The following is a 22633-nucleotide window of genomic DNA, read 5'->3' as shown; positions in this document are numbered from 1 at the left end:
GAATTTGAAAATAGCACTTATTTTTATGTTTTCAGACATGGGGAAAGCCATTATGTCATCAGATTTAAGCTCAGATTGGAGGAAAATGCTTATGTCATTGGCTGGCAGCCATTTTAAAAGCAGAGAGCCTCATATTGTCAACGATTTTTAACATTCTTACTAATCTTTCAAGATCCACAGAAAAAAATGCTCTTTGTTTCTGTGAACACAAATACTACAGAAAACTGCACTGGACTGTCTACTTTCACCTGAAAAAAGAAGTTTGTGTCTACCTTTTTCCATTCTTTAGTTATGGGCAGTAGAACATGGGATGACACCACAAAAAAGCACAGATTTTTGACCCCAAAATACTGCACTTCTCACTGCCCATATTTTTGCTTTAAGGACATATTGTCTTTGATAGTGTTCATGTTTGATATACACGTTCAGGGGGTTTGAAGGGTGCTTAATGCCTTTAATTCCCATAGTACATCAAAATGAAGAAATCCAATATGGCCGCCGTCACCAGTCTACAGTGTACATTTCTTTGATTACACAAGGTAAACTCTTAAGTAGGCCTACATTATGTAGCATCAGGTTTTCATACAAGGAGAATTAATTTCCATACTCAGATTTAAGAAAGATATCAAAGTAAATTATTTCAGTGTAGACTGAATTCATGTTTGCAACAGGAGATTATCTTTTCCATAAATTGACCATTTGTATTTAAATCTCTCCCTATTTCAATTACACGTTTAATGCATTATACCATGAAAAATTTTCCCACCTCAAACCACCACACAATGTTTCCACACCTCTTCACCTATAAAAAATAAATGACCACAAGAGTCTGAAATCGAATATTTTCTAATAGTATCCTTTGTACAATGGGAATTACTTCATGTTTGCCGGTTTAATTGCTGTGCTCAGATCACTGTATATCTAGGCCTATAAAGGGGATCAAGAGGCAAACTGATGTGAATAATATATAGAATAGAATAGAATAGAATAGAATAGAGTGTACAGATAAGGGAGTGGCATTGTGTGTGTGTGTGTGTGTGTGTGTGTGTGTGTGTGTGTGTGTGTGTGTGTGTGTGTGTGTGTGTGTGTGTGTGTGTGTGTGTGTGTGTGTGTGTGTGTGTGTGTGTGTGTGTGTGTGTGTGTGTGTGTGTGTGTGTGAGAGAATATATACACAAAGGACATACTCAGGCTGGTATTGCACATCAGTCATCCAAAGTTATTGCATAGATTGTGTTGCTTATATATTAATATATAATACGTACATATTTCAGCTGAGATGGCCACTCTGTGACAATTATAACCATTAATTACAAGGCTGGCCTTTGTTCTGTAGTACGGCAAGAATTCAGCTCAACACATTGCACTGTATCAATTATTTCACAACAACCGGAGGATGGAAGGAGATCAGGGAAACAAGAGATTGTAATGAACAGTCAGACAGTCCATGTGTGTGAAATGTGGTTTTAGTCTTTGGTCCTTACTTTGATGATACATCTGTAGTGCCAATGATACATCTGTAGAGACCCAAGAACTCAGAACCAGGATAATGTCCAAGACAATGTTTTAGCTCTGTGACAGTGGGAAGTTCAGAGAGGGCTAGGTCTATTCTCGCTATAGGTGTGCCTCCTGAAGGCAGCAATGATCTCTTTGGTTTTCTTTTCATTCAGAGCTAGAGAAATTTGTCTCGGTCTCTGTACACCAGGCTGCCACCTTCACTCCCTTTTGCTGGCCATGCTGCAGTCATGGACGGATAGACTTTAGATGGGGGCTCAGCATGCAGCCATGTGGGGATCCAGCCCTGCTGAACAGGGGAGCAGGAGGAAAAGAGAGTCTGTCTGTTATCTTCTGTTGGTAGAATTGTGCAAGTATAGACTTTAAATTGGCCTAGTTAAAATATACTGGAATGTACATCTGCAGTGTATCAATAACGGTGCTCAACTGGAGAGAGAGAGCCAATGGCAGGCAGAAGAGCAAGTGGTAGTTTTAAGGTGCCTAGGCACAGAAATGGGCACTTCCCTGTCTTTCTCACAGCACATGAACACAATACTCAAAAATGGACTGCTAATCAACCCATTTTTTCCTACGCCCTTTTTGGGAAAGGGTGCCCTCTTCCTATTAAATCCGCAATGTCTCAGCCTCTGAAGCACATACAAACATGAAATGAGTTACATTTAAAGCCAATACCCTCCCCTTGCATTGTAATGTGTTCATTCAGCTCTAACATACCCACATAGTTAATAAAACAGCTAAAATCTCAAGATCCTGAAAAACCTATTTGTGTTTCCACTTCCAGGACACAATGGGTTAAGTTATACGAGGAGGAGGTATCAAAAATCAGAATGTCCTTGCTGACTTGGAATGTCCTTTTTTGAGTATTGTGTTCATGTGCTGTGAGAAAGGGTGCCCATTTCTATTAACCTTGCGCACCATCTTACGTATTTCCGCCAAGAGACTTGACTCCACACTACTTCTGATACCAGTTTATAGGCCTATATATACCAAATATATATGCACATACAGTCACCCTCCTCTACTCTAACCAAAATTGTTTACTTGGTATACTAAGTTAACCTATTCCTAATCACCCCTCCTTGAGTTGCTGAATTGCAGCAACTGCTTGACTCCATGTACTCCATGCCACTTCTTGCAGATGCAGTGTTGGATGAGGCAAGCACAAGTTGTGATGTCTTTGTGTGCCTTGAGAATACATGGGTTCTAAATTTTGTTTATAACCTGACTGCGAACCTAGCAACGCACAACTCAGCCTCTGATTGTTGGAAACCGCTGTCTGCCAAAAAAAATAGCTCACGTGGTTGGCTGCCAGTGTCTTTTCCCTCTTCATAACATTGTGTTGATAAACAATGAGAACCCATGTATAAGTGGCAGATACAGGACCAGTGGGACTAAAGCCCTGTTCAATACCACCCATCCCACTTCGGTGACTGGCAGGAGGATAGGAAGGGGTGTGTGGGCCTGACTCAATATAGAGATTTGATAATGTGGGGCATTTTATGTAACCATGTGACATCTGAATTAGATAGGACTGATCATTGCAAAACGCCATACTTTGCTTTTGTTGCATTTACAGCCAAAGTGCCATGCAGTGCATGATATTGTGTGTCCTGCCAAATCACTGGAGAGGAGGAGGTTGATAGGCCTAATGGTTGGGAATGAGTTAACATATATCAAGTAAATTCCTCACAATATGATAAACTGTTTTGATCCACGTTTCACCTTTCCACCATTCAAAGATATAATGTAAGCACCGCAATAAAATCGGCATACAATGAATTCCTAATGCACAAAATGTAGATGTGCATATTATATTTAGGCACATTCAGACTTATGTGTGTAAATTTGCCTCATAATGGAAGGTGAATTGAGGTGGACATATTGCATCATGTTATAATAAGCATTAAAATAAAAGTGGAAGTAGAGAAAACATTTTCATTCAAAAGAACAGCTTATTGACATGAAAGTCAACTGTCACTTGTAAACATGTATTCAACCTATGAAATCATGTCCTTTGATTCTTATCTTTAATCTGAGTATGGAGATGAATTCTCCATGTATGACAACCTATAGCTACAATGTAATTAAGAGTCCACCTTGTCTGGTGATGGCATCCATATTCGATTAATTCATTTTGAGGTAGGCCTATTAAAGAGGTTTTGAGCCTAATACACAGCATATTTGAATATTTGAATTAAGCACCCTTCAAAACCCCTGAAAATGCTGCATATCAAACATGAACACTATCAAAGACACTTTGTCCTTAAAGCACAAATGTGGGTTGAGACAAGTGCAGTATTTTGGGGTCAAAAAATATAGTTTATGTATAGTATATGTTCCTGTTGCAATAATGAATTCAGACTACACTGAAATAATTTCCTTTGATATCTATCTTAAATCTGAGTATGGAAATTAATTCTCCCTGTATGAAAACCTAATGCTACATAATGTAGCCTACTTAAGAGTTTACCTTGTGTAATCAAAGAAACATACACTGTAGACTGGTGACGGCGGCCATATTGGATTCCTTCATTTTGATGTACTATGGGAATATACATTTATTTATACATCATATTGGCATCAAGCACCCTTCAAACCCCCTGAAAATGTTGCACATCAAACATGAACACTATCAAAGACAATATGTCCTTAAATCAAAAATATGGGCAGAGAGATGTGCAGTATTTTGGGGTCAAAAATCTGTGCTTTTTTGTGGTGTCATCCCATGTTCTACTGCCCATAACTAAAGAATGGAAAAAGGTAGACACAAACTTCTTTTTTCAGGTGAAAGTAGACAGTTCAGTGCAGTTTTCTGTTGTATTTGTGTTCACAGAGACAAAGAGCATTTTTTCTGTGAATCTTGAAAGATTAGTAAAAATGTTAAAAATCGCTGACAATATGAGGCTCTCTGCTTTTAAAGTGGCTGCCAGCCAATGACATAAGCATTTTCTTCCAATCTGAGCTTAAATCTGATGACATAATGGCTTTCCCCATGTCTGAAAACATAAAAATAAGTGCTAATTTCAAATTCATACCTTATTTAGTCCAAAAGACAAGTGATTGCAGGATTTTAACACGGTGGCGGCGGCCATATTGGATTTTGCCCGTTTTGAGGCATTTCGGTACATTTTTGCGTCCGGCATACGGCAGATTTGGATTCAGCACCCTTGAATACCCCTGAATCAGTTGTATGCCGAAAATTAACATGATTTGCCTTCAGGTGTCAACTTTTTGGAAAAATGACCCTGACTAAGAGCATAGTTTCAATGAGCAACATAGTTACAATAGATACTCCGGGCAACATCCTACACAGTGTACCTTTAAACAATTTCTGGCGCGTGCACTATGGACCTCCCTTATTTTAAATTCCTGGCAACGGCCATGAGTATACTGTGCTTGTTGCCTACATGTGCGGGTAGCTACTAGCGTGCATACGTAGAATGACTGGAATGCCTTTTATTGTCACTACTCGCATATCCCTTGTTAGGTGTTTGGGTTTTCATTTTTTTACTTGAGAAAAATGGTATCAGTTATTATTCTTTCACACAGAGATTCACTGGCCTTAGTTCAGTTTCTGTGAGGGACATGAATCTGAAAAAGAAATGAGTGACCCCCTTTGCTACTCCCCCCGCATATTTCTCTGACACACAACATGTTCCAGGGTTCCATGGTGAAGTATGTGGAAAAAGGAGCGCTGATATTGTTCGGTCCTCCAGTTGTGCGTCAATATTGCAACCTTGCACAAGAAGAGCACTAGTGGCTCAATCCGGGAGCTTGGATTGAGTTTACTCACTTTCTTCACTGTCTCTTTATCTTTCTCTCTCTGTATCTTTTACCCCAAAAAACATACATATATATACACAGAATTTCACAAGGGAACATGAAGTTGAATATGAGCTATGAGCTATTTTTCTATATGCCCGGGTCAAAAAGACCCATACGCCTTCTATGTAACAAACAAAATGAACAACTTACAAGGGCTATGTAATTTACAATAATATACACATTAACAATACAGCACAGTGCATTAGGCACAATACAGTAGTTTCTACTGTAGAGTGTAAGAATTTTAAACCCACTCAGATACATTAATGGTAGGTTTTCCATAGTGAGGATAGGTGTGTTTGTGCGTGCAGTTAATTATGAAAGAAAACACAGGACAGCACTTGTCTATTGAGCAATATTCCTCCTCTTGTTATTATCTCTCTGAGACACATAGACACATCCCTTTCTTGGACTGTCCTTGTCATGTTTCCATTTGATACAAGATCACAGTGCCGCTCTCATCCTCTCCATTCTCTGTTTGTGATACAGGCTATTGGTGTTGTTTACCTGGGGGTAGATAGGCTGCGGGGGGTGTGGGTGTCTTCATTGCATTCAAGACGTAACATGTACAGTAAACATCTGTAAAAGTGCAAGGTCCCCATGTACTGTACTGTACAGAAAGAGGACCTTCTTATATCGCTGGATCACAGCTGTTCTTCTCATACGTACACACACCCACACATGCCTGGATGGATGCAAACAAACAGATGCGGAATGCACAGACAGACAATGTGGACTCGAGCGCTTACATACTGTACATACTACTGTAGGGCTGTAACGATACACTCAACTCACGATTCAGTTCGTATCACGATTTAGGACCAACAGTTCTATACACCCTACGATGTCACATTTGCCAACATTATGAAATAAAATTATGAATAAAAAACTGATAGTTAATTGGTATTCGGTGATGCAGTGCAATGCAATGCGGGGCATGGGCGATCCAATTCAATGCGGCAAGTTCCAGAATCGATCCTGCAATTTTTAAAGTTTCAAATACTTCCGTTGATATTTCGGGTGCAAATGAATGTTAAATTAAATAAAAGAACTTCACAGCATTGAAAACTGCAAGACTGATACAGAAAACAGCCAATAAATTGTTGCTCAGTATCTGACTACTTGTATTGCCTCATTATGACTGATGAAACATTTGCTTTGCTTTCAGTAGAAATGTAATGCATTGCAATGCATTGTAGAATTGAATAGGATCGAATAGAATAGAATCGAATTGAATCGAATCGCTACCTCCCGAATCGTAATCGAATCGAATCGTGAGGGCAGTGCCAATGCACACCACTATTAATTGGTAGAACAGGTTACAAGAGGCCACTAATAATTTTAAAAAGTTGAAATTTAATGCTTATGATGATTTGAAGGTTCGAAGCATTATTACACTTCATATCATGTGTTGTTTTCTGGACTGATGGGTATCAAAACGTTAAAAGGCCGTATCACGATGCTGCCTCCTTTTATCGCGATACAGTATCGTGACTCTTTGTATCACGATTTCTCGGTTCGATACAATATTGTTACAGCTCTACCTCATACACACACCCACACATGCCTGGACGGATACTAACAGAGGCAGAATGCACAGACAGACAGACAATGTGGAATCGAGTGCAGTACATACATAGTAGGGCTGTAACGATACACTCAACTCACGATTTAGTTCGTATCACGCTTTATGACCTATGATTCGATACACCCCACGTTTTTTTAAATGTATGGTTTTGATGATCGTTTATAGGTAGAAAAGGTTACAAGAGGCTACTAATATAATACGTTTAAAAATAATAATGATATTGATTTGAAACTTCGAAGCACTATCACATCATATCACGTGGTTGTTATTATATCTGGACCAAAGGGTAACGGAACTTTGAAAGGTCATATCACGATACTGCCTCCTTGCATCGCGATACAGTATCGTGACTCTTGAGTATCGCGATTCCTCGCTTCGATACAATATTGTTACAGCCCTAATACATACTGTACATCCTCCACATGCCATACAGCAGATGGAGGGAAAAGGCTGCTCCTTTAGGCTTGGATCTTCAATGCTTGCTAGCGCTTGATGTGGCTTTTGAAGCGGATTCTGGCTGCAGTACACAGACAGCCATAGTCTCACATCTTTTCTCCTCTTGTTTAGTCTCAGCCACAGTCTCACATCTTTTCTCCTCTTGTTTAGTCTCAGCCACAAACACCCCCATCAACCCCCACCACCGTCACACCCCGCCAGTCACTACCAGTAAGCCACCAGTATAACTGCCACAACCACAATGCCATTATGCAACTTATGTAACTCCCTTCTCCCCACCATTTCCACTTCCAACGCCATCACAGTCACCACCAGTATGTACTGTATGTACTGTATGTGTCACTGCCACATTCACAACACCACCACTGCCTACAGCAAAATACAGCCACCTCCAGCACAATAAAAAGCACCTTCACCACCGCTCGCTTTCACCACCACCCCGATCACCACAACTATTTACATGCACTATAACTGCCACCACTACCACCTCCACCCTCCTCACAATCACCACTAGCAACATCCCCACCACTACAGCCACCACCACTACCACCACCTCTGTCACCAGTGTCATAATCTATATGAGTCACACTGTAAGCCATTTTAATGTGTATGTGTGTGTGTATGTGTGTGTGTGTGTGTGTGTGTGGGAGGGGGGGGGGGTATGACAAATGGCCTATGGATGTGCTTACTTGTTTATTTGTTTATGTTACTGTATTTTAATATTTGTTTTACCTGTCCAGGGAATGCAGATGGAAATTAGCTATATAGCTATAATCTGGCACAAGCCATCTTTTTACTTCTGTAATCAATGTGTATTGTGCATGGTCCCTGTTGAACTAAACTAAATAAACTAAACTAAACTAAACTAAATCACCATCATAGCACCGCTTCCACTCTCTCCCCCTCTCCTTCCTCTCCCACCTCCCCTCTTCTCCCCCTCTCCTTCCTCTCCCACCTCCCCTCTTCTCCCCCCCTCCTCTCTTGTTAACATTTAGACACACATTGTGACATGTCTCCACACACCTTCACACCACCCGGCCCTCCCCCCGCCCCCATCTACATTCTTAACGCCAGGGCCCTGGGGGATTATGAGGGGGTGGTTGGGGTGGAAATTGAGTGTATAGGGGTGGAAAGAGGAGGGGGATGTGAGGGTGGGGGTGAGGGGGGATGTGGGCATGTCATCACACACATGGCTGATTACATCACACACACACCCCAACTCCCACACACACACACATACATGCACGCACACACGCACACAGACGAGCACGCACGCGAACACACACGCAGGCACGCGAACACGCACGCACGCACGCACGCACGCACGCACGCACGCACGCACGCACGCACGCACGCACGCACGCACGCACCTATCCTCATCGGCCAGTTAACATTAGCACATTAAATATAAATAAAGGAGAAAGCTGGAGCGCTGGCCCGAAAGGACTAATCTCCCACCTGTCACCAGTGGCCCAGGCGAGCGAGCATCCCTTTATGTTTAATGCATGGACGCCTTCTTTCTCTCTATCTCCACCTTCTTTTACTCTCTCTCGCTCTCTCTCTTTCATTTTCCTCTTTTCCTCTTTTTTTAATCTCTGTTCTCTCTCACTCTCCATATCTCTCTCTCTCTTTCTTAATCTCTCTCTCTCTCTCTCTCTCTCTCTCTCTCTCTCTCTCTCTCTCTCTCTCTCTCTCTCTCTCTCTCTCTCTCTCTTTTTTTTTCTCTAGCTCTCTCGTTCTTTCGATTTTTATCTCTATTCTCTCTCACATTCTACTATATCTTTCTCATTTTCTTTCTCTCTCTCTCTCTCTCTCTCTCTCTCTCTCTCTCTCTCTCTTCATCTTCTATCTATATATTCTCTCTCTCACTCTATGTATCCCTCTCTCAATATCTCCCTCAGCGGTGACTCACGGTGTGTCGGGGCGCGTGTGGCGTCCTCCAGAGATGAGCAGGCCATGCGGACGAGGAGGAGGATGCGGCCGGACGTGGCCTACAACCTGCTGCACACACTCTTCTTTGGCCTCCTGGCCTTTAGTACCATGAGGTAAGACATACACACACACACACACACACACACACACACACACACACACACACACACCGCACACACACACACACACACACACACACACACACACACACACACACACACACACACACACACACACACACACACACACACACACACACACACACACAGCACTCTTCTTTGGCCTCCTGGCCTTCAGTACCATGAGGTAAGACACACACACGCGCACATACTCACACACACACACACACACACACACACACACACACACACACACACACACACACACACACACACACACACACACACACACACACACACACACACACACACACACACACACACACACACACACAGCACTCTTCTTTGGCCTACTGGCCTTCAGTACCATGAGGTACCACTCATTTACCCACGCACACACACACACACACACACACACACACACACACACACACACACACACACACACACACACACGCACACACACACACACACACACACACACACACACACACACACACACACACACACACACACACACACACACACACACACACTGTACACAGCACTGTACACAGCACTGTACACAGCACACACACACACACAGTCTTTTTTATAGCTTTTGCCTTTTTGCTGCGCTGCATTGTCTTATCTAATCTGCCTCACTCCTTGTCTCACCTTAATGCCATGACGATGATGATGATGATGATGATGATGAGGATGATGATGATGATGATGATGATGATGGTGGTGGTGGTGGTGGCGATGATGGTGGTGGTAATGAGGGTAATCATGATGATGTTGCTGGTGATTATGGTGGTGGTGGTGGTGGCGATGATGGTGGTGATGGTGGTCGTGGTGGAGGTGGTGGAGGTGATGGTGGTGGTAATGAGGGTAATCATGATGATGTTGCTGGTGATGATGGTGGTGGTGGTGGTGGCGATGATGATGGTGGTGGTGGTGGCGATGATGGTGGTGGTGGCGATGATGGTGGTGGTAATGAGGGTAATCATGATGATGTTGCTGGTGATGATGGTGGTAATGATGGTGATGATGATGGGGTGGAGTAAAGTGACTATAACATTATATCTCTCTTTCACTCTTTTGATTGTTTTTCATGTTTTCGCTATATCTTGGTCTCTCTTTCTCTCTGCCCGACCCCTCCAGGATGAAGTACCTATGGACGGGCCACATGTGTGCCTTCGCTGCGTTTGGCGTGTGCGGCACGGAAATGTGGACGTTATGTCTGAGGGTTGTACGCTGTAACAGCCAAGCCAAGGTAAATAAAAGAAATAGCCTCATCTTGCGCGGCCTTGTTTTGCAGAGCTGCTTTTCAGTCCACACGAACTGACATGTTATGCCATTAAAATCTCCAGACAAAATTACATGTTAAACCATTAAAATCTTAACAGGACTAAAAAAATGATTAAAAAAAAATAATTGTCAACAACACTGTTAAAGGTAAATATGCATGGATGCTACACAGCCACTCTTAAAGGTTGTGCTGCGCAGACGCTGCAGCTGGTTTTCCATAAATGACTATCTGAGTGTTTCATCAGCTTGTCACAGAGTGAAAGGCATCTCTGAATTGACTTTGCTTCCCTAATGCCCCCTCTCCACTGCCGGTTTTCTGGTAGGCCTACACTGCCGTGCAAAACAAGAACGCAAAATGGTCGAAAAAAAATATATTTTGGAAATGGGCTCTACACTACCTAATTTGTCTTCTGTCAAAAAACACCACTTTACCGACAGCACAGTTGTCGCGCCATATAGGAAACTTTGAAGCCTTTTTTCTCAGTTTGCAGTTTTCAGAGTTACTGCGTTCTTAAATTGTAAGGCAGTACAGCTCGACAAAGCGCGACTGGGCCGCCACTTTTTGCTTTTCAAATAGGCGCGCACGACACAGCTCAATCGTGAAGTAAAAAGTGTTGAGCTGTAGGCCTACCAGAAAAGCGGCAGTGGAAAAGAGGCATGCAGTAAGTGAGCTACGCTCTAAGTGAGTTTGGAAGAAAGCTCCCTCTGTGATGGGAATCAGAAGGAATGTTTTGCTTCATGCGTGTAGGTAGGAAAAAAAAACATGCAAGTGTACAGAGCCAGAGAACAAAGAATTTCATTCTGATAAGGTGTTCTTATGTAGTTGATACTATGCTGTACTATGGATGCTGACCCACCAGCTACCTGCACAGCTGATTGTCAACCTATCAGCTGCTGGTTGTGGCAGATCAGCTGACTGAAGTAACTTTTAAAAGGCCCACTCTAGGCCATGTACTCACTTTGCCTGATGAAGACCTGAGGGTCGAAACGTTGCGCTTTCACCATTAAAATAACACCACAGAAGACAAGCAGTGTTGCAGACTTTATTCACGTTCATTGGATTATTGCTTTCATTGTCCTACACCTGAGCCACCGGGTGGGATGTGCGCACATCAACTCCTCTGAACGTTGATACTATGCGGTACATCCATCTCTCCTTATCTCTCTCAGTAACACAGGAGTACAGCTTAATCTTGTGTTGTTTCTGACAAATATGTAACATGCTGTCAGTTAACCAGAGAGCGTCTTCAGCGTTGTTTTTTTCTTCTGTGGAGTTGCTGCAATCGCTTTCAACACATTGCATCACCATTTTAAAAATCTGTCAGACAAATGTAAGGCTTCTGTTTTTTGTAAATCCAAAGCCTATATTAAACCTCCATGGACATTTGATACAGCATATTTTAAAATAGTAATTGGGATCATACTTGTAAATAGGGAAATTATGGGTGGCATCTTAACGCACATAATAGGTGGAGTTACATCTAAGTCCACTAGGTGGCAGTGTGGCCTCAACCTGTTTCCACAGTTCTAATAATATTCTCTTCTAATGTTTGTCTTATTTTTTTTCATCTTTTTTTCATCATGTTTTTCTCTCTCTCTCTCTCTCCTTCTCTCTCCATCCCTCCAGTTAAGGCTGATCAGGTACACGGTTCCAATTGTAATTCTTGCATTTCTTTATTACAAGGTAAGATATTTGTAGAAATATCTCATTACATTTTGCACATTTCTGTCTGGCTGTTTGTGTAACCGTGTACCGCTATAGACAAACAATTCTGCTGAATAACAGAGATATCTTTGAACAGCAGAAGAGGCAGGAGAGTAAATCCTCTGCTTTTTTTTAATCTCCAGCTTTCTCAGCCTCACATTATACATGTATCTTTGTTGCCATGATATAGTGAATATTTAACAGTGTTTCACCACATGTGTTATTGAGCATAATTGTGGCTGCGGCAATACATTATATTGCTGGCCCTGACCGTACGTACGGTAGCATATTGTTTTTTTTCTATTGCTTTCTAGCGCTGGCCCTGACTGATATGTGTTTCTTTCTGTTTTCCCATTGCACAGTTCTGGCCCAAACTAATGGAGGAACTTTCGGAGCTGCGGGAGTTCTTCGACCCAGACACGGTGGAGCTGATGACCTGGATCAGGTAAGCAGCACCCAGGGCTGGGGAGGTCGCCAACACCTAAACCGCTTGTGCCAAACGTCAATACTGTACACAAATGCAGTATGTTTTTTTTGTTTTGTTTTTTGTTTTGTTTTTTTCCATTTAAGCTACGGATGAATAGGCTATTTTCTATCGAGGCTATGTGTACCTTGACCTCAACACGCAGGTGAATATCCCAGATTCAGAGAGAAAACACACACACACACACACACACACACACACACACACACACACACACACACACACATACACACACACACACACACACACACACACACACACACACACACACACACACACACACACACACACACACACACACACACACACACACACTGCGCTCCTCGTATCCCTCCTGCCTGTTTACTGAGCGAGCGCGTCGTGATATCTCTAATTAGCGGTTCTGCCCGCCTGATGACACGAGCTCTCATTAAGATGGGCGAGTTCAGAAAGTGCTCGGATCAAGTGTGATCATCAAGCCAGGCAGGCGAGGTTTTATTTATTTATTTCCCCGTCTGAAGCCGAGATCTCTCTCCCCTCTCTGCCTCTATGGAGATCACTAATAAGCATGAGGAGGAGGATGGATGCTCAAGGTACAGTGTTACAGGTGCCGGTGATGTGCAGTCAGAGTTAGGAAAGTGTCCACACAACATGACCATGACACACGACAGTCCACACGACATAACATGCCAATCTAAGTGATCCCATTGAGATCTCACAGGCCTAATAAAAATGAATTGTCAACACTGTTAAAGGTAAATCAATGAACAAAATTCAAAAGACACCGCACACTGCTTACTTTTCTCTTGCTTGATTTTTCGGAGCGAACAACGCGTTTCGCCCAGTGCGTCATGAGGTTCGCGTCATCAGTGTGCGGTGTCTTTTGAATTTTGTTCATTGATTCACCTTATCCTGCCTCACACATGCTTGCTGAGGGCTTGTGCACAAGGACTCTCTTGAACTGTTAAAGGCAAATACGCATAGATGCGTCTCCTAATGAGGGGGGTGGACGCTCAATGAGCTGGGGACATTGGGGCGATCCTCCCTCTACTCAGCCTCTGTCTCACTGTCTGGATGAGGCGATGTGCAGTCAGAGTTATCCAAAAAGGTGGATTGACGCTCAAGCCACAGTGTCTAGGTCAGGGCTATTTAAATGGCGGCCCTGGGGCCAGATGCGACCCTTGGACAGCAAGGGTCTGGCCCCCCACAAGGCCCTTGAAATATGGAATTGTTTTTCGGAATTTAGAGATGAAAGTACGGGTTCCGTATCGAGCTGAAACGGGACACGGGACGTTAAAATGTAGTAAAATTACATCAAAGAAATGCAAAACTTTCAGACCCCCCTACTCAATGAAGTGTCCCGACATTCATTGACAATCGGCAACCATAATACATACGTACATTTCGGCCCCTTTACTGGGAGGAATTTGAAAAACTGGCCCTCGTTGACATTTAATTGAATACCCCTGGTCCAGGTGATGATGTGATGTGCATAACCTGACATGAGACACGACATGACATGCCATTCTAAGTGACCACATTGAGATCTAACAGGTCTGAAATATGAATCATCATCACTGTTAAAGGTAAATATGCATGGATGCGTATCCAAATGAGGGGGGTGGATGCCCTATGAGCTGGGGCTATTGGGGCGATCCTCCCTCCACTCCGCCTCTACCACACTCGTCTGGATGAGCTGTGGAGAGGAGAGAGGCAGTAGCAGACAGACAGGGGCAGGCCAGCTGCTTCTGCTCAGGGTTGAAATGGGGGGGGGAAATGAGTGGAAAGCCAGTGGAGAGGAACAGACCCGTCTCAGGCAGCATCAGCAGAGAGTGAGCAGTGGCAGGGCGCAAATGCTTTTTCTTTTTTTCTCTCTCATTTCTTATTTCGCTCAGCCTCGTGTCGTAATGACACCGGCCCCTCCCCACAGAGCAAATCCAATTTGCGTGGGGGGATTAAGGTTTGGAGTTACCTCGCCGCCGCATAGTGGCATTAAGCCGCTTCTAGTGCGCTAATTACGCCGCAGATGAAAGAGTTAAGCGGGAATCGTGTTTCGTGAAAGCCCCGCATCGCCAAAGCTGCGGCAGTTTCACGTTTAGATTAGCAGGGCTTTTCAAACGCTGAGAGAATGAGAGGTGGGAACATCCTTAATACCTATTCATTCATATGGGGGCTGGGCTGGGCTGGGCGGGGTGTGGTGTGGTGGCGAGGGGATATGGATGGGTGGCGGAAAATCATGTTTCCAAAACCTGTCAGGTATGAAGGCTAATACTTTTGCATTACATGAGTATTTTTTTTTTTCAAATCCCCAGCTACCCTTGAAGTACAGAGTTTCTGAATATATTTTTAAGTGAATCTGTAGTTTGTTGGATGGAATCTGAGACACAGGTGTGAGTTTCCTGGACTGCAAATGGGCACGGTGAAGGATGATAATCAGTGAAACTTTAGTACTCTCTCAAACTGTCATCTACCTTTTCCTTGTGCTGGCTTGCAAACACGGATTTCGAACGGCTCGTCTCGGATCCGTCAAACATATGTTTTATCCAGTTGAAAACAGAGGAATGCATTTGTGTGTGCCCGTGTTTATCATAGGATAGTCTGATTCTGTATGCGATGTGTTTGTTTGAAGATGTCTTTGGTCTTCTTCAGCAAGTTGGCACGGGTTCACGGATGTTCAGCTGCATTTTGCTGCAGTCTCCAGCTTCTGCTTTGAGAAATGCTTATACATTTTTGGACGGCATCCATAAACATGAAGGAGTTTGGACTCGGGCCATCCTCAACTTGTAGTTTCGACCAAAGAAGTGTTTTTTTAGTCTGTGGAGGGCTTTCTACAGTATGATGTCATTCTCTTTCTTCTCTTCCACTCCCAACTGAATCCTTTCATTCTCTACATCTAGTGTCTCTTTCTCTTTCTCTGTCTCTGTCTCTCTCTTTCTCTTTTTTGATCTCTCTCTCTCTCTCTCTCTCTCTCTCTCTCTCTCTCTCTCTCTCTCTCTCTCTCTCTCTCTCTCTCTCAGAATCAAATTTGGAATCGTTTGGCCAATTTCAGGCCGATTATCAATCAGCTCTCTCTCTCTCTCTCTCTCTCTCTCTCTCTCTCTCTCTCTCTCTCTCTCTCAGAATCAAACTCGAATCGTGTGGTCAATTTCGGGCCGATTATCAATCAGCTTGTAGTTTCAGCCAAAGAACTATTTTGCCTGTGAAGTAGAGGATGCTTTAGACTAGAGGATATTTTCTCCCTGACGTCCATAGGAATGCACTAACGTCCCCCTCCCTCCCAGCCTCTAGCCCTGTGTTGGTGGGCTGCACGATTATGCAAAAAATCAGAATCACGATTATTTTGGTCAAAATCGTAATCACGATTATTGATCATGATTATTGATTGTTTTGCTGATTTTTTTGAAAATTATAACAGGATGAAATATAACCAAGAATGAATTATATACAGGATGAGCAAAATAAAATGAATTGTAATAATTATGCAAAGGCAATAGCATGAAACTTAGGTGGACAGATTTCTGGCCAGAAACACAAGGCTGTCTGTATGTTCTGGCTTCAAGGACGTTCTCAAAGGTAGGTCACTATTGCCACGATTGAATCACGATTGAAATCACGACTTCGATTTCACAAATTTATCACGATTTTCGATTCTTTTTGATTAATTGTGCAGCCCTACTGTGTTGGCTGCTGTGGCATTGCTGTTGTGGAGAACCAGCCGTCCTTACCGGCAGCAGTTGGCCTGATCTCTGTGCCTGGCCACACACAGACAGGGATTTGGTGTTATGCAGCCCCGATCAACCGCCCAGCCTCTAAGTCTCTCAGCCTCTCAGTGTCGTCCAGTGTTGTCTCCCCCATTCCAGCTCGCCCGCTGTCTCTTTTGTCTCCCTTTGTCTAGTGACATAGATGCCAGCGCTCCACTCCGCTCCTCTCAGTGTCTCATACCCATGTGGGGACGGTCCGGCTTATCGTTCGGACCATGACGTGCCACACAATGAATTTCGGATGTTCACATTGTCGCGTCTTTCTCTTTTTTTTCTGACTGCGCATAATAGTTAGTAATTTTCAACTGCTGCCTTGTTGTTGGATAATGAAGACAAATTAGGCTTTTGTTTTGTCTAAGGAAACTTTTGGCGGTCCTCTGGTAATTCCGCCAGCCGAACAAAGCGTGTCTTTTTCTTCCTCCTGCTGCGACTGATTTTTTTTCTTTTTCTTCTTTTTCTGGTGTTGTCAACATCTCCAGATTGCATCACGTTCTTTCTATTATTCTCTATCTCTCTCTCTCTCTCTCTCTCTCTCTCTCTCTCTCTCTCTCTCTCTCTCTCTCTCTCTCTCCCTCATGCGTGCACACACATATACTGACACACACCGTCTTTGTCCTCCATGGTAATTGTTGGTCGTAACATTTCCCTCTTCCTCGGTTTTCAATTGCTTCAAATTAGCAGCTTTTTTTTAACTTTCCCGTCTCAGTGGAATTTCTCTCGACAAGAGATCCAGCACTAGTAGAAAGTATCCAAGGCTGGTGTTTCTGTGCCTTTTTAATTGAGCCCATTGTTCAACATGCTTGAGTTTCTCTATTAGCACCTTAAGCTGTAGGCGTCTCTTACACTGTGAAACAGTACACAGAGCCCTGGGATTCCTAAGAGCACACTGTCACTGTTTTTGTTTCTCCTAACCTCGACTTTGGCATGGCTGCCTCTCTCTGATTCGTGCCTCTTCTCCACCGTTCTCCTCTGAGTACGCCTTGGCAAAGCCAGCCCCCTGGAAGCAAAACTAGTATCTGTGATTTAGTTTCTCACAAAACTCCCCCACCACCACCATGCATTCTGCTTCCTCACGACTGAAATCTGTCTAGTTGGTGTTGTCGGCCCCCTTCACTACTCTCTCCATTTTGCACTGAGTATGTCTTGGCTAAATCAGTCCCTGGAAGCAAATTACTTTGCACCTGTGCATTTGTTGGTCCCAGACACCCAGAGCACATTTACTTTCTCGGAAAGTCTGTCTGCTTGGTGTCTGTGTCCTCCCCTGCACTCTTCTTTACTCCTCTATTTGTCTTTCAGCACAATTAGCAAACAAGCTAGCAGTGTTTTGTTGGTCCCTCCTGCAATCTGCCTTCTATGTAGGGCGGTGTACGTACAATATCACTTTTTTTGAAAACCGATATGAGTATGCGTACATTGATGCCTGTACTTGCTGATACAGATACCAATACCAATACATTTACACTCAACTTAAAATGAAAATAAATGCACAGCCTTGTCTTTTCAACCTGTGATACTTGTTTTAATGTCCATTTGGATGTAGAGTTAAATGTTAGTAAATGTATGAGGCGGTGCTTTTTTTCCCATTCTGCTTTCAAGTCAATGGAATGTGAAATGATGTTGCATTTTTCTGTCTAATAGCAGTTACTGTGCCTGGTATCAGCAAGTGTTTGACGAGTATGAGTATAAGGACCAAGTATCGAGGGCCGATTCCGATTCCTGTATCGGTATCTGTGCATCCCTATTTCTACTATGGCAACGTGTAGAGCCCATAGGAACACAATATCTACATTTCCCACCAAAACCTCTACTCATCTACAATCCCATGACTGGGGCCTGTCCTCTATGTTGCCTCCTATGACCCCCCCCCCCCCCCCACCACACACACACACACACATACACACACACACACACACACACACACACACACACACACACACACACACACACACACACACACACACACACACACACACACACACACACACACACACACACACACACCATGTAGGCCTCTGCAAACACCAGCCCCCCCGCCGCTTCTCCCGTCTGTGATCGATCGCATCACTAAGTGACTGCTCCTGATCACAATTCACTTTTATCACTTTGTGGATCAATAGGAGGCGCTAGAGGGGAGTCGTCGTGAGCCTCTGAGTGGCTGTGTTGTGTGAGGCCAACACCCATGGGGCAGTCATGACATGAGCTGCCTGCTACTCTACTGTGTGGCTGTGCTGGGGGAGAAATAGGGCCCGGGCACTTTTGGCTTAAAGGGGCCCCAAATAATTAGCGACACAGAACTGACTCACGAGTGGGCCCCGCACCCTGGTGGGCCCCTATTTTCAGAAATGTTTAAAAAAAGTATTATTTCTTTTTTTTATACATTTCTGAAAATAGGGGTCCACGAAGGAGCAGGGCCCACCGGGAAGTGCCCGCTGTTTCAGATGGCCATTCCAGCCCTGCCTGCTACTGTACTGTGTGGCTGTGCTGGGACTGACACCCATGGGGACCAGATGAAGAGCTCTTTTCCCAAAACGCTATATCCACCATTTTTGACTTTTTGCATTTTAATATTGGAATTGACTGTTAGGAAGTCCTATCATTGATGTGTGAAATCTCGTCATTCAAATGTTTTAAGAACATACTTTTAAAACCTCTATAAAAATGCATTTTGCAATGCAATTCAATGGAATGCCCAATACAAAAATGTTAATTTCCCAACATTCTATGAAATGGATATATCTCATTTTGGAAAAGAGCTCTTCAGATGGACTGCCATAGCCTCAGGCACCACCTGAGGAGGAAGGGAAGGGGAGGGGAGGGAGTTGCCTGATTATCATAGACTTGCAATCGAGATTCGATCTGAACCGCCGAAGGTGTTGCGTCACTAGGAGGGCGAGGGAGCCTGGCTAGGGATGGAGGGTGGGTGGTGATGTGAGTGGGTGACGAGATGCTCACTTCTTGTCTTTTTCTCTCCCTCCCCGTCTCTCTCTACTTCTGTCTGTCTGTCTGTCTGTCTCTCTCTCTCTTTCTCTTTCTCTTTCTCTTTCTCTTTCTCTTTCTCTCACACCCCCCCCCCCCCCCCACACACACACACACACACACACACACACACACACACACATGCCCTTCTATGAATGAGAGTTGTTGTGCTTATGTTTGTGTTTACTGTATTTGAAGGATTTACCTCAGCGTCAACACGGTGACAGACTACAGGCTACAGCGGCGGGGTGTGTGTGTGTGCCAGCTAAAGCCGCCGGATGGGCTTTGTGCCCCTGCCATGTTCCGCTGCCTGTAGCCGGCTTAGCGCGTTAGCGTGTGTTTGCCCCGCTGCTCTGGCAGCCGCTGTGTGTGCGATGTGATGGATGCCACTGCCACGCACTGCACCCGTCCCTCATCAGCTGTCCAAAGCAAAGTGTAATCCACTGCCTGACAGACGGACGGCCAGCCTGCCTCGTCTCCTCTCTCTTTCCTCATCTCCACTCTCTTCTCTCCTTTCCTCTCCTGCGGCCCGCTCTCCTCTTCTCTCCTCTCCTCTCCTCTCTTCTTCTCTCATCTTGTCTCGTTTACTCTCTTCTCACCTCGTCTCCTCTTGTCTCCTCTCCTCTTGTCCGCTCTCCTCTTGTCTCTTCTCTTCTCCTCTGCTGTCCTCTCCTCTCCTCTCCTCTCTTCTCCTCTGCTCTCCTCTCCTCTCCTCTCTTCCCCTCTCCTCTTTTTTCCTTTCCTTTCATTTCCTCTCATGTCCTCTCCTCTCCTCTCTTCTTGTCTCCTCTCCTCTCCTCTCCTCTCCTCTTGTCCGTTCTCCTCTCCTCTCCTCTCCTCTCCTCTCCTCTCCTCTCTTGTCCACACCTCTCCTCTCCTCTCCTCTCCTCTCCTCTCCTCTCCTCTCCTCTCCACTCCTCTCCTCTCCTCTCCTCTCCACTCCTCTCCTCTCCTCTCCTCTCCTCTATTCTCCTCTCCTCTCCTCTCCTCTCCTCTCCTCTCCTCTCCTCTCCTCTCGTCCTCTTACGTTGCCTTGCACTTTGTAGAATACAGTAATTGACCAGACTCGGAGGTGAAGGACACCATTCTTCATATTAAGCAGCAATGTAAACAAGCGTTCTGATTAAGGTGTCAATCTGCCTCTCTCTCTCTCTCTCTCTCTCTCTCTCTCTCTCTCTCTCTCTCTCTCCTTCCTCTCTCTCTCTCTCTCTCTCTCTCTCTCTCTCCCTCTCTCTCTCTCTCTCTCTCTCTCTCTCCTTCCTCTCTCTCTCTCCTTCCTCTCTGTCTTCCCCTTGGTCTTCTGCCTCCACCCTCGCTACAGTTCACCCAGGGAAGAGAAGGTCATCGTGGCCTCAGCGTGAGTGCATTTGTGTCCAGAAATAAACACAGAGTCATTAATTTCACTCTGAGAGCGGCGAGAGCCAAACACCCACAGTGGAGGACGAGGCGCCAACATGGGCACAGGCGTGCATAACAATGTGTCCACACACACTTAATCTGACACACACACGTGAACACACACACACACACACACACACACACACACACACACACACACACACACACACACACACACACACACACACACACACACACACACACACACACACACACACACACACACAGTGCACAACTATGACCCTCCCACCAGTGTGCGCAGTCACTCAACTGGACAGGCACACACATGTACACACACACACACACACACACACACACACACACACACACACATACATACACACACACACACACACACACTGGCTTACGCATTCGAATATGAACCGCATTAATCCATTTTTATAATGTCACTGGGGGGCGCGGGCTAAGGCTAGATGGCATTTACATAAGAGCACATAAATCTGGAATTAAATGTAAATCAGCTTGCCCGTCCGTAGGTGCCTGCTGTCAATATTGGCTAATTAAAGATGGTCGCATGCGGAGAGAAGAGGCTAGAATCACCACGGGATGTGGAGATGGGGGGGTGGGGGTGCGTAGAGGGGTGGTAGGGTCAAAGGTTAAGTCCAGTGCTCCGTCGGGGCATCTCAAATGGAGGAGGCCCCTAAAGACCCTTCAAATGTATCGCTCACACACTAAAATACACACACACACACACACACACACACACACACACACACACACACACACACACACACACACACACACACACACACACACACACACACACACACACACACACACACACACACACACACACACAATAATCAAACTTATCCAAGACTCCACTCATGCACACATACATAGATGGTCCAAAGCCAGTGAGTCCCATGATCACGCTGAGTGACTAGTCTTTACTCCCCGTGTTTTGGATCATAACTGTGGACGAACACAGGGGGTCTTAATTGAAAGTTGGACGTCGAGACAGTAGATAGTTTCAAAAAGAACAGAGAGGAGAACGATAAAGAGAACAGAGAGAATAGGGAGCGAGAAAGAGAGAGAGAGACTGATTGAGAGAGAGAAAGAGAGAGAGAGAGAGACAGAGAGAGATACCTGGTGTGGTGTTGTGCCATGCTGGCAAATAATTAAAATTTAGCTCTTTTATTTGTCTTCACTGCCACATAGCACTGTGACTTCCTAGCAGGTGGGTGCAGTCAATTAGCCTGCCGCATGGGGTATTGGGAGGACTGTACTGTGGGACTGTGGGACTGTTGAATGCTCCTGTGCTGCACTGCCTGTTCTGCTGTTGCCTGTATATGCTGTTGTGGTACACGGGAACGACAGCTTTCTGACTTTTTCTGACTTTTTTTGGGATCCGTGGCATTAGGGTTGGCATTAAAAAATACGGGACACCTCATTGTCGCGGGAAAAAAGGAGTGTGTTTCATAGATGCAATTTCCTGCATTTTAACTCATTTGTATCCCGTTTCATCTCAACACGGAATTTATATTTCTATATATGGGACGATTCCGTAAGTCGAGGGACGGTTGGCAACCCTACGTGGCATCCATTGTAGTAATTCAATGTTTTTTTTTGCTGTTTTTTGCT

The 22633-nt window shown here is 44.4% G+C and overlaps 1 protein-coding gene across 4 annotated transcripts in view; it reads left to right on the top strand.

The window, feature by feature from the left end:
• Positions 1-22633, top strand: part of dpy19l3 (dpy-19 like C-mannosyltransferase 3) — a 91730-nt gene that overhangs the window by 41193 nt on the left and 27904 nt on the right. For all 4 annotated transcript variants that reach the window (XM_063188794.1, XM_063188793.1, XM_063188792.1 and 1 more), the window contains 4 exons: positions 9283-9426; positions 10579-10690; positions 12353-12409; positions 12793-12875. In XM_063188794.1, the coding sequence (XP_063044864.1) occupies positions 9283-9426; positions 10579-10690; positions 12353-12409; positions 12793-12875 (396 nt within the window). The remainder of the gene's footprint in view (positions 1-9282; positions 9427-10578; positions 10691-12352; positions 12410-12792; positions 12876-22633) is intronic.

The sequence above is a fragment of the Engraulis encrasicolus genome, chromosome 22, assembly GCF_034702125.1.
Source record: "Engraulis encrasicolus isolate BLACKSEA-1 chromosome 22, IST_EnEncr_1.0, whole genome shotgun sequence".
Lineage (NCBI taxonomy): Eukaryota > Metazoa > Chordata > Actinopteri > Clupeiformes > Engraulidae > Engraulis > Engraulis encrasicolus.
The sequence above is the reverse complement of the archived record's forward strand: the minus strand, read 5'-3'. Positions and strand labels throughout refer to the sequence as shown.